This window comes from Humulus lupulus, chromosome 5 (assembly GCF_963169125.1).
Source record: "Humulus lupulus chromosome 5, drHumLupu1.1, whole genome shotgun sequence".
Taxonomy (NCBI): Eukaryota; Viridiplantae; Streptophyta; class Magnoliopsida; order Rosales; family Cannabaceae; genus Humulus; species Humulus lupulus.
The window spans coordinates 171410010-171425669 of NC_084797.1; the positions used below are offsets into that span (position 1 = coordinate 171410010).

A 15660-nucleotide genomic window follows, 5' to 3' on the forward strand; every position below is an offset into this window, starting at 1 on the left:
GGACAAGGGGAAAAATAAAGTGCCTCCCCAAGGCGAAATAAAGAAGGATTCCATCAAGTGTTTTTTCTGCAAAAGGAAGGGACATGCGAAAAAGGAATGCGCCAAGTTCAATAAATTGATGGACGACAAAGGTAATCCAATTTCATTCATATGTTATGAATCTAATATGGCTAATGTTAATATTAACACGTGGTGGATTGATTCTGGATCAACAATTCACATTTCAAATTCCTTGTAGGGTTTACAAAACCTAAGGAAGCTAGTGGGAAGTGAGAAAAGCATCTTATCCGGAAACAAGATGGGCTCACATCTGGAGGCTATTGGAACGTGCCATTTAGTTTTAAGTAGCAGTTTTGTTTTAAAGTTAGAAAATATCTTTTATGTACCAAGTTTCTCTAGAAACTTGATTTCCGTTTCAAGACTTGTACCTTTTGGTTTTTCCTTTACATTTTCAGACAGTTCTTTTAATTTATATAATAAATCTGAATGTGTTGGAAATGGTATTTTGTCTGATTGTCTTTACTGTCTTAATTTACAAAACAATATTGTTTATAATACTGTGCACTTTCATGCTAGCAATAAACGATGTGTTATGAATGAGAATTATGGCACCAGAGATTGGGACATATCTCCATTGATAGAATTAGAAGGATAATGAAAGATGGGGTACTCAATATCTTAGATTTTACTGATTTTGATACTTGTGTGGATTGCATTAAGGGAAAGCATACCTCCAAGTCTAAGAAAAGTGGTGCCCATAGGAGTTTCGACCTATTAGAAATCATACATGCTGATATATGTAGTCCAGACATGGACTCATATGGTCAGAAATACTTCATCTCCTTCATAGATGATTACTCACGCTACATGTATATCTACTTACTTCATAACAAAAGTGAAGCGTTAGATGTCTTTAAGATATTTAAAGTTGAAGTAGAGAAATAATGCAACAAGCAAATTAAGATAGTGAGATCAGATAGAGGTGGAGAACATTATGGTAGATACACTGAAGATGGACAAGCACCTGTCCCTTTTGCAAAGCTTCTTCAAGAAAATGGGATTGATGCCCAATATACCATGCCCGGTACACCTAAACAAAATGGTGCTGCAGAAAGGAGAAACCGAACATTGATGGACATGGTGTGGAGTATGCTTAGCAGCAACCCTAAACTTCCTAAATCCTTGTGGACCAAAGCTCTAAAGACATACGTGTACATATTAAATCGAGTTCCAACCAAGGCAGTCTCAAAAACTCCTTTTGAATTATGGAAAGGTTGGAAACCGAGTTTGCAACATGTACGCATTTGGGGATGTCCATCTGAAGTTAGGGTATACAATCCACAAGAAAAGAAACTGGAGCCAAGGACCATAAGGGGATACTTTATTGGATACGCTGAAAGGTCTAAAGGTTACAAGTTTTATTGTCCATCTCATAGCACTAGGATTGTGGAATCAAGGAATGGAAAATTTCTTGAAAATACCTTAATTAGTGGGAGTATTCAATCCAAGGACTTAGGTTCTGCGAAAGATCCTTCAGAACCCTCCAGCTCAAGAGCAAGATTGATTGTGGTTGATAACACCCCTGCAATCCAAATGGATGTTGAACCACCACAACCAATTGTTGAAGATCCACAAGTCAATGATGAAGTTCAAATAGATCAAGTTGTTCAAGAGTTACCTTAATTGTTGAACAACAAGCTGAACCATCTGCTCCCCAAGAGCCTGCTGGTGTAGCCTTAAGAAGATCCACTAGGACAACAAAATAGACAATACCTAGTGACTACATTGTGTATTTGCAAGAATCTGACTACAATATTGGAGCCGAAAATGATCCATACACATTTTCACAAGCTATGAATAACAAAGAATCGGAACTGTGGTACAATGCCATGAATGAAGAAATGAACTCTATGAAGAGCAACGGAGTCTGGGATCTTGTTGAGTTGCCTAATGGGGCGAGGGCTATTGGGTGTAAATGGGTCTTCAAAACAAAGAAAGACTCATTAGGCTACATTGAGAGACACAAAGCGAGACTCGTTGCTAAGGGATTCACTCAAAAGAAGGAATTGACTACACAGAGACCTTTTCTCCGGTATCTAAGAAAGATTCCCTTGGAGTTATCTTGACATTAGTTGCTCATTTCGATTTAGAGCTGCAACAAATGGATGTGAAAACTGCCTTCCTAAATGGTTACCTAGAAGAGGAGGTATGGATGAAACAACCAGAAGGATTCTCCTCTAGTGATGATGAGAATTTGGTGTGCAAGCTGAAGAAGTTCATTTATGGTTTAAAACAAGCGTCCCACCAATAGTATTTAAAATTCCACGATGTCATCTCTTCTTTTGGATTTGAAGAGAATGTCATGGATCAATGTATATACCAGAAGGTTAGTGGGAGTAAGATTTGTTTTCTTGTTTTATATGTGAATGATATTCTTCTTACAACCAATGATAAGGGCATGCTGCATGAGGTGAAGCAATTTCTCTCAAAGAACCTTGAGATGAAGGATATCGGTGATGCGTCTTATGCCATTGGCATTAAGATCTACCGAGATAGATTCAAAGGTATCTTAGGTCTATCTCAAGAAACCTACATTAACAAAGTTTTAGAGGGATTTCCGATGAAAGACTGTTCACCAAGTGTTGCTCTTATAGTTAAGGGTGATAAATTAAATTTGAGTCAGTATCCAAAGAATAATTTTGAAAAGGAAATGAAGAACATCCCATATGCTTCTGCTATTGGAAGCTTGATGTATGCTCAGGTGTGCACAAGACCTGACATTGCCTTTGTTGTCGGAATGCTAGGAAGATTTCAGAGTAACCCTGGGTTAGACCACTAAAAAGCTGCAAAGAAAGTTATGAGGTACCTTCAGGGTACTAAGGATTACAAACTCATGTTCAGACGAACTAACAACCTGGAAGTAGTTGGCTACTCAGATTCATACTTTGCTGGTTGTACTGATTCACGTAAATCAACCTCTGGTTACGTGTTTATGTTTGCCGGTGGAGCTATATCATGGAGGAGTAACAAACAGACCTTGACTGCTACTTCCACTATGGAAGCCGAGTTCGTTTCGTGTTTTGAGGCTACATCGCATGGTGTATGGCTAAAGAGTTTCATTTCAGGCCTTAGAGTTGCAGATTCCATATCTAGGTCATTGAGAATGTTTTGTGACAATTCAACTGCTGTATTCATGGCTAAGAACAACAAAAGTGGTAGTCGAAGCAAGCACATCGACATAAATTACTTTGCCGTGAGAGAACATGTTAAAGAAAATAAAGTGGTCATTCTACATATTAGCACTGAATTGATGATTGTTGATCCTATCACGAAAGGCTTGCCACCTCATAAATTCAAGAGTCATGTAGTGAACATGGGACTTGGTTCCCTTATGTAAACTTATTGTACAAACTGAAGTTATTATTAATGAAACTCTTATTTTGATGTTTTCTAATATTTATGCGCATTTTAATTTTATTTGAGAAAATTTTATAGGACCTGAATAAACATAGGGTTTATTCGTTTAAGTACATAGCCACATAAACTACATTATTATGTAATAAATATATTGTAATACATGGAAGATAATACTCACCATAAAAAGAGGACCTATCGCCACGATTCATGTGTTTATTATCTAACAGGGATAATCGTCGAACTTAAGTAATACATTAATTTAAATGCTGACCAAGTGGGAGAATGTTAGAATATTTATTTATATGGTATATAAAATCAATTTGTTACAACTAATTGATTTAATATATCAAAGTCAATATTTTATTTATTGACAAAATATTCTAATTAATGGTCAACATTATTTGTTACCCAATTTTGCATATCCCAATTGATTGATAGAATATCTCAATCTATGGCAGAGACTCTAATGGTAGGTCTCACTCTATAAATATAGAGTACCAGTCCCCAAGCTCACTGCTCATTCTAACTATCAGTAACTCCATCTAAAAGAGTTAGTGAGAGTTTGGAAGTCTGTGTACTCGTTCTAATTTCTGTTTCTTTTCTTTTATAGATCTAAAACTAGATCGAGATTATCAATTGCAATGGCTGGAGGTATATAATATCTGATTCTCCCTTCGTATATGCTCAATCTATATATCAATTTCGCCTACATGTATAGAATTATTCATATGCCTATATTTTATTTTAATCTAACATCCTTCACTTTCCATCTTTCTTCAAGAACCTTGCTCTGGTACTACTTTGTTGAAAATTAAGATGAATTTGGGAAAAAATTTAAAGACTTTGTTGAAAACTAATGTTAATATGGGAGATAATATTATGATGGAAAAGGCTTTTTTTATAACTCAACTTATGTTTTTTTGGCTTGATACTAAATGATGGGACTACATCTCTATTTATAGGTCTTTATAGGTCTCTATGGATTTTTCTAGAAACACAATTAAATTATTTGCTAGTAGATAATTCTCATCTACTAACTAAGAAATGAGAGTTCTAGAATACTAAAGACTCAACAACATCTAGTAAATACATGAAGACACTATAAACTCTAATAAATATATGGAAACTCTAGAAACTCTAAATTCATGAAAATTATAGAAACTAACAATAATAAATTCAGTTTAATATTTCAACAAATGGTTCTTCATGAGGTTGAGGGAAGCATTTGGACAATGAACTTTTAGTCATTTTTTTTTAAAAGAAAGATAAATATGTAATGAACTTTTTTTTTTAAAAAAAAAAAAAACCCAGGGATGCCAATATATTTTCTATAAATTGCAAAAGTATACCCAATGTGTCAAAAATTAGAAAACTATGCTTGAAACTTGGCTTTGAACTCTAATATCCCTGCCATAATTAATCTAAATCATTCTCTCAATTCTCATTCTCTCTCCCAAAATCTATTTCACCCAAAATCCATTCACCCTTAAATCTCACACTAATTTCCTTGATTCTTTTGTAATTTCACTTCCAAAATAATTCAAAGATTCAAGAATTTTACCTAATAACACAAATATTGATAATCTCATCCCACGAATATACATTATTTTAAGTTCTTAGAATAGAGAAATCATAAATAAATAACTTCCGACCTAATGTAGAGATGGGTATAGTTTTAAAGAATAAATATATATAATTCGAGCAATTTTGATCATACTTTTGTGTTAATTTAGGTTTTCTATTTTTATAAATATGAATTTTAGCTACATTTGTTTATAAAAAAAATACAATTCTAGTTTTCAATGAATCTACAATAGTAGTTTTCAATGTTTTCGACGATGCCTCGATGACAATACAAGTAATGTGAAAAAATAATTTTTTTTCAACCAAATCGAGTTGGATGGTTTTCAATGATGCCTTAATGACCATCTAAGTAATGTGAAAAAAAAATAGCTATTTAGTTATGTTTGGTTGGTTTTCGATGAAGCAATCAATGGTGATTTTCAATAGATTTTGATGGTGCTTCAATGGCTACTAATTTATTTGAAAAAAAAACTTAAATTTCAATTAGAATATTATTATTTGGCACTTAAGATGTTTAATACCACATTATGTGACATTATCGATATCTCGTAATATTAGATTGCACCAGCAAATAGGTTACAGTGTTGGGCCACCCTTAACAATGTCTTTCAATTATGGAATCTATTATCATTTCAACTCTATCGAGGTGACATCAAGACTCCAAATATATAAATTTTTATCGTTAAAAAAATGAAAAATTCCAGCCATAAATGATATATATCCTATGAACCAGCTTAAGAGTACACTAGAAAGAGAACTAAAACAAATAAACAAATTTAAAGAAATTATATATAATGCCATATTAATTAATTGATGGACTACACATTAACTATACTATTTTCTGTTGTTTCAAAAAATAAATAACAAGATCGACCATAAAAATTAGCATATGTAATATATTTATGCTAATTTGGAGGTATAAATAATGCTAAACCTTTCTGTACGACAGTAAAATAAGTATAAAAAAGAAGTTAGAAAGATCTAATGAATGAACACAAAAATTACCAGAAAATACAGTACGATATTTTAGAATAAAGTATGATGAAATAAGTTTAAGTTGACGACTATGAGAAATATGTGAAAGAAAAGCCTCAACGCTCAGACACTTCGCCAAATCCTCCATTACTGCTTCTACTGCTTTGGAAGTCTCCATAGGTCTCACAGCTTCCAGTCCAATGATGCCCTCCTCCTCGTAAAAGCTTCGTCTTCAAATGCTCCGGCAATCTCAACGTATACCTATTCTCTTCTTCTTCTGATAATCTATAATTATAACCTCTAACTATGGAATGCCCCGTCGAATGCGACCTCGAGAATCTCTCAATCACATCATTATCGCGTCGTTTTCCATGACCATCATCAGTACCATTGTTCTTGATGTCGTTTGACATATTATTACCGTTACGATGACGATCACCCCAATTTTGTTGCGGTTGCGCTCGACCTTCGTCGCTAATATCAATGTCGATTCTCACACTGCCCCCGTCGTCCGGCGGCGGCGGAGGAGTATTAGGCTGCTCCGCCGGTTTTACGGCAGCCGCGGGGGACGAGTCGAGGTCACGGCGGCAAACCGGGCAGGTCTTGTGCGATTCGAGCCAGAGGTCAACACACTCTTGGTGGAACACGTGGTAGCAAACTGTCAACAGGCGTAGCAAGCTTTCGTTTTCGAACTCAACCAGGCAAATGGCGCACTCCAGGCCGTACTTGTTGCTGTTCTCTTCCTGGGCATCTCTTACGCTGGAGTATATGAAAGTGGGGAAAGCTTTTATAAGCGCAGGGTCGAGGCCGTTGTGAGCGGCGACTGCGTCCGAGGTGACGCCGGAGCCGGAGAGGTTACCGGAGGGATTTCGTCGGAAATGCCACGTGTTGAAGATGACGTCCATGAAGCAACGGCAGAAGTAGATGGAGAAGAATCCGAGGAGGAAGAAGATGAGAAGGACGATAGTTAAGACTATGGTAATAGGTGGAGACTCAAAGTTTTGCGGCGGTGGAGGGTAGTATGCGTTCGTCGGTGTCGACATTAATGGAAAAAGGTTATTATAATTATTAAATATAATTAAACACTGGAGAGAATAATATTATTACTGATGATAACGAGATAAGAGGTCAATTGGGTGGCCGGAGATTGACTTTTTCCCGGCCTTTGGGTTGTTCGATTTCTTGTGCATGGGATACGGTAACAATCGATAAAGATGAAGAAAGAGAAAAGGGAAAAAAAAAAGGAGAGAGAGGAAAAAGGAAAAGTGTATAAGTTTGGCTTTTTTAGTTAATATTGGAAGTTATTGGTGTATGTGGTGTCTCTCTTGTACAATTGTTTTTCTTCACTAGAAAGAGAGGAATAAGGAGAGTGTGCCCATGTGGAAAGTATTGTGAGCTAGCGAAAACGAAGAGAGGCTCTTATTTTTGGATGGTTTAGTTATGAAGTGGACACAATTTAGTTTGGTTTGGTTTGGGGTGGTGTCTCTTCTCTTGGGTAAGGAAAAGGCTTAGCTATAGTTGAGCGAGTCCTTGTGAGAATAATAAGGATGGAATGACTTCAAGCCTTAATCTATATGTTGACAGATCGATCCCATTCAAAGAACAACATTATCACTTCCTTTATTTTGTGTTACTTGTTTCTATTTTTGGTTTCATGGACTAATAGTTGAGAATGATGAACCACATGTTGGAATTTGTTTAATTCGAGGGCATCGATAATCAACAAATTAATAATTATTACTATTTTAAACTCTTCAATGAAGTCACTTTACCTTAATTTTAGTTGATTTAATTTTACATCTCCTAGGTTATTTCTTTTTTTTTAATTAAATTGTAGTTACAAAAATTTAAATTATTTTCAAACTAATAAATTTTATTTCTCACTAAAATCTTTATATATTATAAAAGTAAATTTAACAGTATTTGTTGGTTTCTAATACCATTAGTTTTAAAGTCATCTAAATAAGATAAATAGATTAAAAAATAATAATAAAATAGTCTAAATAAGGTAAATAAATTAAAAATAATAAATAAGTCATAATAATTTCTCATCACATGTTTTAAAATTTCATATTAAAATATTTAAATTACTCTATTAGTTATGTTTTAAAAACTATAACAAAAAAATATTTATGTTGTTGACCTTGATTTTGGCCAACTGACACGGAGTCAGATTTGCTTGATGTGGACAAACACGTTGGAAAGAATGTGATGACGAAATAATAAAGAACGTAAGAGTTTATAGTGGTTTGGCCCCAGAATCTGGTAATAACCTACGTCCACTTGAATTGTTATTGATATAGGATTCAAAGGAGTGATCAAAGAACTAGGGTTCAATGAGTTTCACCAACCTCTGAAGAACAAGACAATATATCAAATAAGATAACTCTAATCTCTAGTGATCAGAAAGCGAGAAAGAAGAAGAAGAAGAAGATCCCTTTCCCTTGAGCCCTCCCTCTCTATTTATAGGCTCAAGAAAGATTTACATTAATTTGTTACAGATATTATTCCCTAAATAATCGGATACTCAGGAAATCATGGGAGATAATTTCGGATACTATCATATCTGCATAAGATCTTCTCCGCGTATAGCATGTGTACGACCAGGCTGGTCGTATGAAGAGATCGAACGTCGTGACACTAGATGTCTTTCTGGTCGATAGTCGAGCACGAATTCTACCAGATGTTAGCCACGTGTACTAAATGTTTGCCATGTCATCCATGCTTGTTTTTTGGATAATATTTGACCCCCAAGTTTGTTTAATGCGACCAGCAATAAAGAAACTTTAAGGAAGCAACCGTTCATATCCCCACAATGTCTGTCAAAATCCCCGTGCGTTTTTTAAAACCGTGACATAATTATGTAACGCCCTGGATAGCCAGGACCGCTACACTGTGTGTTTATAAAGTGCCAGACTCGCTAATCAAGTCATTAAAGTAAAAACGTGTTATTGAAATAGTAGAGGAACTAGGGTTAAAAGCGTTTTGGTCTCAAAAGATACGTTTTCATTGCTAGACATTGTTTATGTACATGGGATCCCCAAAAATGACAGTTTAAAAGCCATACTACAAAAGTTACAAAGTTTATATACATTAACAGCCATACTAAGGCAAAATGAGCAGTTAGGTAATCTCCGTCCTGACACACTCCTCGATCGTGGTGATCGAACGGCTGGCTATGTACATTTCACTTCGGAGCTCTCCACCTCAGGACTGGTCCAGCTTGCTCTTGCCTTTACCTGCACCACGTAGCACCCGTGAGCCAAGGCCCAGCAAGAACACATATCAACAATAGAACATGCACATTTAGCTGTCAAGTTAATCTCACATATGGCATCTCATAAACTTCAAGCATATCAATAGTCAAGTATTTCATTTACAAAGCATATCAGCTCATATAACACAATGCACAAATGATAACCAGGGCTAGCGCTCACAAGCTGCTCCCTCTGTTATCCTTTCGTTTCTGGCCCCCAGTGACCAATTTGCGTCCCATGCGCTAAATTCATGAACGGTACTCTTAGACCGCTTACACGTGTCCCTTGGCATAATACCAACGATGACACAAAACAAATCTCGGGAGCACTTAGTCCCATCACATTCATACATTCGGGTGCAGTGTTCTTACCTTTCAATTTACTGATTTCCGATGCCACGTAGCCACAAGCACAGTCCTCTACCCCGAGCCTCTCCAAATTCCTAATCAAAACACAAATATAATATTCTTTGTCATTAACCAATCCAAGACTACCTTCCCGGTACCTAATCCACACTCTCGGAACCCCCAAAACCTTAGAATAACACCCCGGAGGCATCCCCCGAACCCCCAGAGCAAAGACCAAAAATTGCAAAATTTAACTCCCTGAAATTTGCCTTGTGCCGCGGCACCACATTCCTTGTGCCGCGGCACCCACCTCCCGAGACCCCTAGGCCGCGGCAAGCAAAAGCCGTGCCGCGGCACACCATCGCAGACCCAGATTTCTGGGTTTCCCTTCGCGTTTTTCCCAAGCCTAACTCACTCCAAATCATCCCAACTTCATACCCAAGCCCCAAAACCTGTTCGAAACCCCACATAGACCAACCAACAACTTATAAACACTATAACCCAACTCATCTACACATTTATCCACAGAATTCACACCTAAATTCAAACTCTAACACTTAAACTGAAAGTTAAGAAAAGCACAACCAGTCCCCTAATTCCTTAAACCATAACAGCCATGAAATTGCAAATACACTTAATACCCTTACCTTTATCAGAAATTCGACTTGAGCTTCCTCCAATCCAAGCTTGAGCTAAGTTCCACCTTAACAAACCAGCTGAATCCCACACAAGAAAAACCATGGCTATTTCTCAATTCCTTTCAAAAACCAAATTCAGTACTTAACAAAACAGAGACCAATCCCTTACCTCAGTATAAACCTTGATATATGCTTGATTCCACCCCCTTAAGCCCTTCTCTAGCCTCAAAGAACTTAGTTCAGTTCCTCTCCCACCTTGCCTCTTAGGTTCTTGATTCTCCCTTTCCTTCTTGACCCTTCCAGCCTTTCAAGACTTAACTTCAGCTTTACTTAGCATAAATAAATCGTACATATCTTTTTCCCTCAGCCAAAGACTCTATATTACTGCCAAAAGACCTTTTTAACCTTCCTCAAATATCCTTTTCTAACTAAACCTCAAGGGTACACTTGTCTTTTCACCAGCTTTGCAATTCTACCACTTTCCCCATAAAACTTGTTACCCTCTATAGTTACTAATAGTTACACAGGTTACCAAATTACCAGTTACCACTATCTAGCTTTCTAGGACCGTCTCGGCACGTGCATCACACTAGTATCACAGCACCCACGTGGTACGATTCACACATCATAATTATCACATAATATAATTCACATAGTCATATAACATGCTTAAAATCATAATCATGCATCTTAGTCATAATCATCACACATAATTCTCATTATGCCCTCCTGGCACACTAATCAAGGTCCCTAAGCCTTATTAGTGAATTTGGGTCGTTACAAATTATGTCTAATCAAGCCCTTTCAGGGCTTAGTTTATGCTTCTTTATGCTTTGTATAAGTTAGGGCTTAGTTTGATAGTAAGGATCATAGGCTTAGGGCGTAAGATCGACGTAAAAATCCAATCTTTAAGCTAGGTGAAAAAACTGGGTTTTTTCCCGCCCTTTAGGAGTCGAAACAGTTCTCTTCCAGAAAACGGTTTTTTTTTCTCTTTGATCCGTTTTTCAAACCATTAATGCCGAACTTAGCGTAGGAGTAGGATGCTGCTGGTTATTTAGACACGAGCAACGTTATCCCAATCTTCCACACTACTTCGCAGACTGTCTTATCTCCTCCATTGTCTGTTTGCAGTTCATATGCAAGACCCTTGGGGGGGAGAAAGACCTATCGAAGACGACCTCTTAGCCCAACTCCTTGAAGGCGAAGAGAACCCATCTACTTTGATATTAGAAATCCCTTTTTCTCGCCTTAGCTCAAACTATCCTCCAGTCCCCAATCAAAGAATGGCCCGAACAAAAACAAAGGCTCGAAAAAGGAAAGACCCTAACTGCTCCTGCCAGCCTTCTGTTGATGCCCCCTCGACCAGTGGTCGAGGCGAATTCGCTCCAGAGACCAATGTCCAAAGGCGTGCCCGCCCTAGCCATGTCGACCAGCCAGTCGTTGCGGGGCACATCGTCCCTCAAAGTACGATGACACTGCGAATGATTGCCAACTATTTAAACAGATACAATCTGTCAGGTGTGACCTTAGTTAAACCATCTATCGACCAGCGAGCCAACCTGCCAGGCGGGGCTTACAACGCCTGGTCGAGGTTCCACATTGAGGCAGGTGCCACCCTGCCTTTTCACTCGTTTTTTCAGGGGGTGGCCAATTACTTCGGAGTAGCCCCCTTTCAAATCACCCCGAACGGATATAGAATGCTGGCTGCACTCTATATCCTTTATAAGCTCAAAAAATGGCCAGTACCTTCCCCCCACGAGGTCAATTTTCTTTTTGACCTTAAGTCCAACCCCAACCAAGATGGTATGGGGTTTTTTCACTTCTGCCATCAGGAATCTGGACACACCTTTTTGTCCGACACCACCCATATCTCTAATGTGGGGAAGTATCGCCATGAATACTTCCTCACTCCTGACCTTGCTGCGAACAACCTGACCTTCACTCGAGGAGGTAAAAATTCTTACGCGAGTAGCTTCTTTACTTAGTGTTTTTCTGTCATAATATCTTGACATCCATTGTGTTCCAGGCCCATGGTTACATCCAACCCCTACTCCAGGGATGGAGTCAAGGGAAACACTCTTAGCCAGCATGCCAAATGCTGATAAGAGTGTAAAAAACTTAGTCAACGAGGCTAACCTTAGGCTGGTCGGCCTTTGGGGCTCCCAATCTGCGACGAATGAACCCTCGACGGGTGGTGTCCAAGCCGACGCGGAACCAGAGCAGCAACCTCAGGCGCCTCCTCCTCGGAGGTGGCCAACTAGGGTTACAATCAGGGAACCTGCCGTTCCCCCCCCCCCCCCCCCCCCCGAGCGGAGAAACCTTCAGTCCCCAAGGGCAAGGGAAAACAAAAGGATGTCGAGCCTACCGAACTTTCTGACGATTCGTCGGATGTAAACGGTACAATAATCTCACTTTTAAATAATTTTCCAATTCCCTCTCATCTATTTGATGGGGACGACAACTTTAGGAATGCTCCCTCTTTAAACTCAGATTTCTTCCAGGAACTAGGTAGTTCAGTAAATAATGCTACGACCAGTAGTTGTAGCCCGGGTACTTTACTTGTAATCCTTTTACTTTTATCCCTGTTCCCCTTATGCCCATTTAATCTCACTACTCGAGTTGTTTCCCTTTGTGCAGGTATGGACTCTGAAGACGTCTTCGCTCATTACGAGGCTGTCGCTGCCTCTTCTATCCCAAAGAAGGATAGCAAGAGGGCTTGAGGGGAAAGCAGCAAGACCCCCTCGAAGAAGGCTCGAACAGACGATGCTCCAGCCGCCGTCCCTTCCAAGGAGAACACGACACCTCCGCCCCCCACCGAGCAGTCGACCCCCACACCTGTGAATCCACAGCCCTCCTCTAGGGCCGCTGACAAGGAGGCATTGGACAACTTTCCTGAAGGCTCCATGTCCAGCCTCGTGGTCGGGTTGACCAGGGAGAGGATATATAAGCTCTCGAAGCACAAACGCAGCCAGGCCGCCATCAATGAAACTGCCTCAATGGAGGTCGACCAAATCATCAACAGAGGGTTGAATGAGATAGTTAGCGTAAGTCACCTCCTGCTACTTCATCATTTAAGTCTGACTTCTTTTCCTTACTTTATCTCATTCTTTGTCTTCAGGGGTTGCTGTCTTTAACTGCTAGCTGGCGCCATGCTGGGGCGTTGGTTTCTCAGGGACAGAACTTCGACTCCAGGCTTGCCCAGGCTAAGAAAGCACTTGAGGCTGACAAGGACAAGTTGCTCAAGGAGACCAAGGAGTTGTCCAAGCTGAATGAACAACTGTGTGAGGACCAAGCTGTTCTCACCAAGGAGCTTCAGGACAGCCAAGGGGCCTTGAAGAAAGCCAACGAGGAGCGGCAGAAATGGAGGGAAAGTTCTGTACTTGTGACCCAAGAGTGTAAGCAGCTCAAACTCGATATGACCGCTAGCAAGGATGAGGCGAAGAAGCTCGAAGAGTGGGTGCGGGAACTCGAGGGGCGAGTGCAGGAGGTTGAGGAGGAAGGGGCCATGAACGAAGAAGTATAAGGAGGCCACCCTCCTCTGCTTTTACGACTTCTGGAAGCACAACCTAGAGGCCAACTTCAACTATCTTTCCGAGCGGTTGAAGAGAACTTTGATGGCGCAGTGCGCCACCCGGTTGGAGGCAGAGGAGAAGGCTAAGGCTAAGGCTCCTCCTGCTGATGCTGAAGCTGGTCCTCCTGCCGACCAGGGCACTCCCCCTAATCCTCAAGACCCTCCTGCTCAGTAAAAAATTTTCTTTTTTTGTTTTTATGGCCCACAGATCTGTTTGTAAAGACAATTTATTTTTATTGCTGCAAGGGCAGCTTTTTTACTTATAACTGAACAATTACATCCGAGCAATACTGCTCGCGGTGTAAAAGATTGCCATTGATATTATAATGTTTCTTTTATTATAATATATGTTCGCATGACCGAACTTAGCATAGTACTTTGGTTTGATTTAACAAAACATAAATTTTGAAAAATACTCTAAGTACCGTAGCATGCTTTCACTCATTTTGTTCATGTGTTTACATACCCTTTGGTATGCTTTGCTATCGATGTACCTTATGTGCCCCCCAAGTGATCGAGGAGCTTTAGGTCCTTGGTCACTTGCCTTGACCACGACCTGTGCGAACATTACTACTCAATAGTAAACATAACATTTATAAATGCAGCAAAACAACACATGTAATGAACAAATACTTGTAAAAATAAATTTACAAAAGTTGGCAAGAATGACTGGCTGCGCACAGTCCCTTATAATCTCATATTAAAAATGGACTAATCATGTCTGTACGAGTGATCTTAAAAAGATCTTACACTTATTAGCGATTAGCCATACAACGTGGATAACCCTTTTTTGAAACTTGTAAAAAGTAAAAATTAATACAAGCCAGTCCTTTAAGAAGAACCGTTCATTGATAATACTTGCGCATGTGTTCTCCATTCCAATAGCGTGGAATGAGATCTCCATTTAAGCGTGCAAGTTTGTAGGTGCCCGGATGAAGGACTTCTTCAATCTAGTAAGGTCCTTCCCAGTTTGGTCCGAGTACTCCAGCAGTGGGGTCACGGGTATTTAAGAAAACTCGTCGTAGCACTAGATCTCTGACGTTGAATTTTCTTTCTTTTACTTTTGAGTTAAAATACCGGGAAACCTTTTGCTGGTACGCAGCTACTCGGAGTTGGGCTCGTTCTCGTATTTCTTTAATTGAGTCTAGGGAATCCATCATTAGTTGGTTATTCTGGCTCTGGTCGTATGTAATGCGTCGATGTGAGGGGGGATCTAATTCGACAGGTAACATAGCTTCGTATCCGTATGCTAAGGAAAACGGGGTATGACCTGTCGCTGTTCGATGAGAAGTTCTATACGACCAGAGGACTTCAGGCAGTTGTTCTGGCCATGCTCCTTTAGCGTCTTCAAGCCTTTTCTTCAGGGTGTCCTTAAGCGTTTTATTCACTGCTTCAACCTGCCCATTTGCTTGTGGATGCCCGACTGAAGAAAAGCTTTTAATAATCCCGTGCCTTTCGCAGAAGTCTGTGAATAAGTCACTGTCAAACTGGGTTCCGTTGTCTGAGACAATCTTTCGAGGCAAACCATATCAGCAAACAATGTTCTTGATGACAAAGTCAATAACTTTCTTGGTCGTTATGGTAGCGAGCGGTTCAGCTTCGGCCCATTTGGTTAAGTAGTCGACTGCTACAACTGCATACTTCACTCCGCCTTTTCCCGTTGGCAGGGATCCAATCAAGTCTATACCCCATACTGCGAAAGGCCAAGGGCTCTGCATCTACTTTAACTCGTTTGAAGCTGCGCATGGGATTTTGGAAAATCTTTGACACTTATCGCACTTCCGCACAAACTCCATTGAATCTTTGTTCATAGTCGCCCAGAAATAACCCTGTCTTAGAATCTTTTTCGCCAAACTTTGCCCCCCAGCGTG

At 39.5% G+C, this 15660-nt stretch overlaps 1 protein-coding gene across 1 annotated transcript; it reads right to left on the bottom strand.

The window, feature by feature from the left end:
* Positions 1–6092: 6092 nt before the first annotated feature.
* Positions 6093–7019, bottom strand: LOC133779687 (RING-H2 finger protein ATL29). Its single transcript, XM_062219618.1, has one exon. It carries the CDS (start codon positions 7017–7019, stop codon positions 6093–6095), a length of 927 nt encoding a protein of 308 aa, XP_062075602.1.
* Positions 7020–15660: the final 8641 nt, after the last annotated feature.

Coding starts and splice junctions, on each gene's coding strand:
- LOC133779687 (XM_062219618.1), bottom strand. CDS start 7,019: ATGTCGACACCGACGAACGCATACTACCCTCCACCGCCGCAAAACTTT.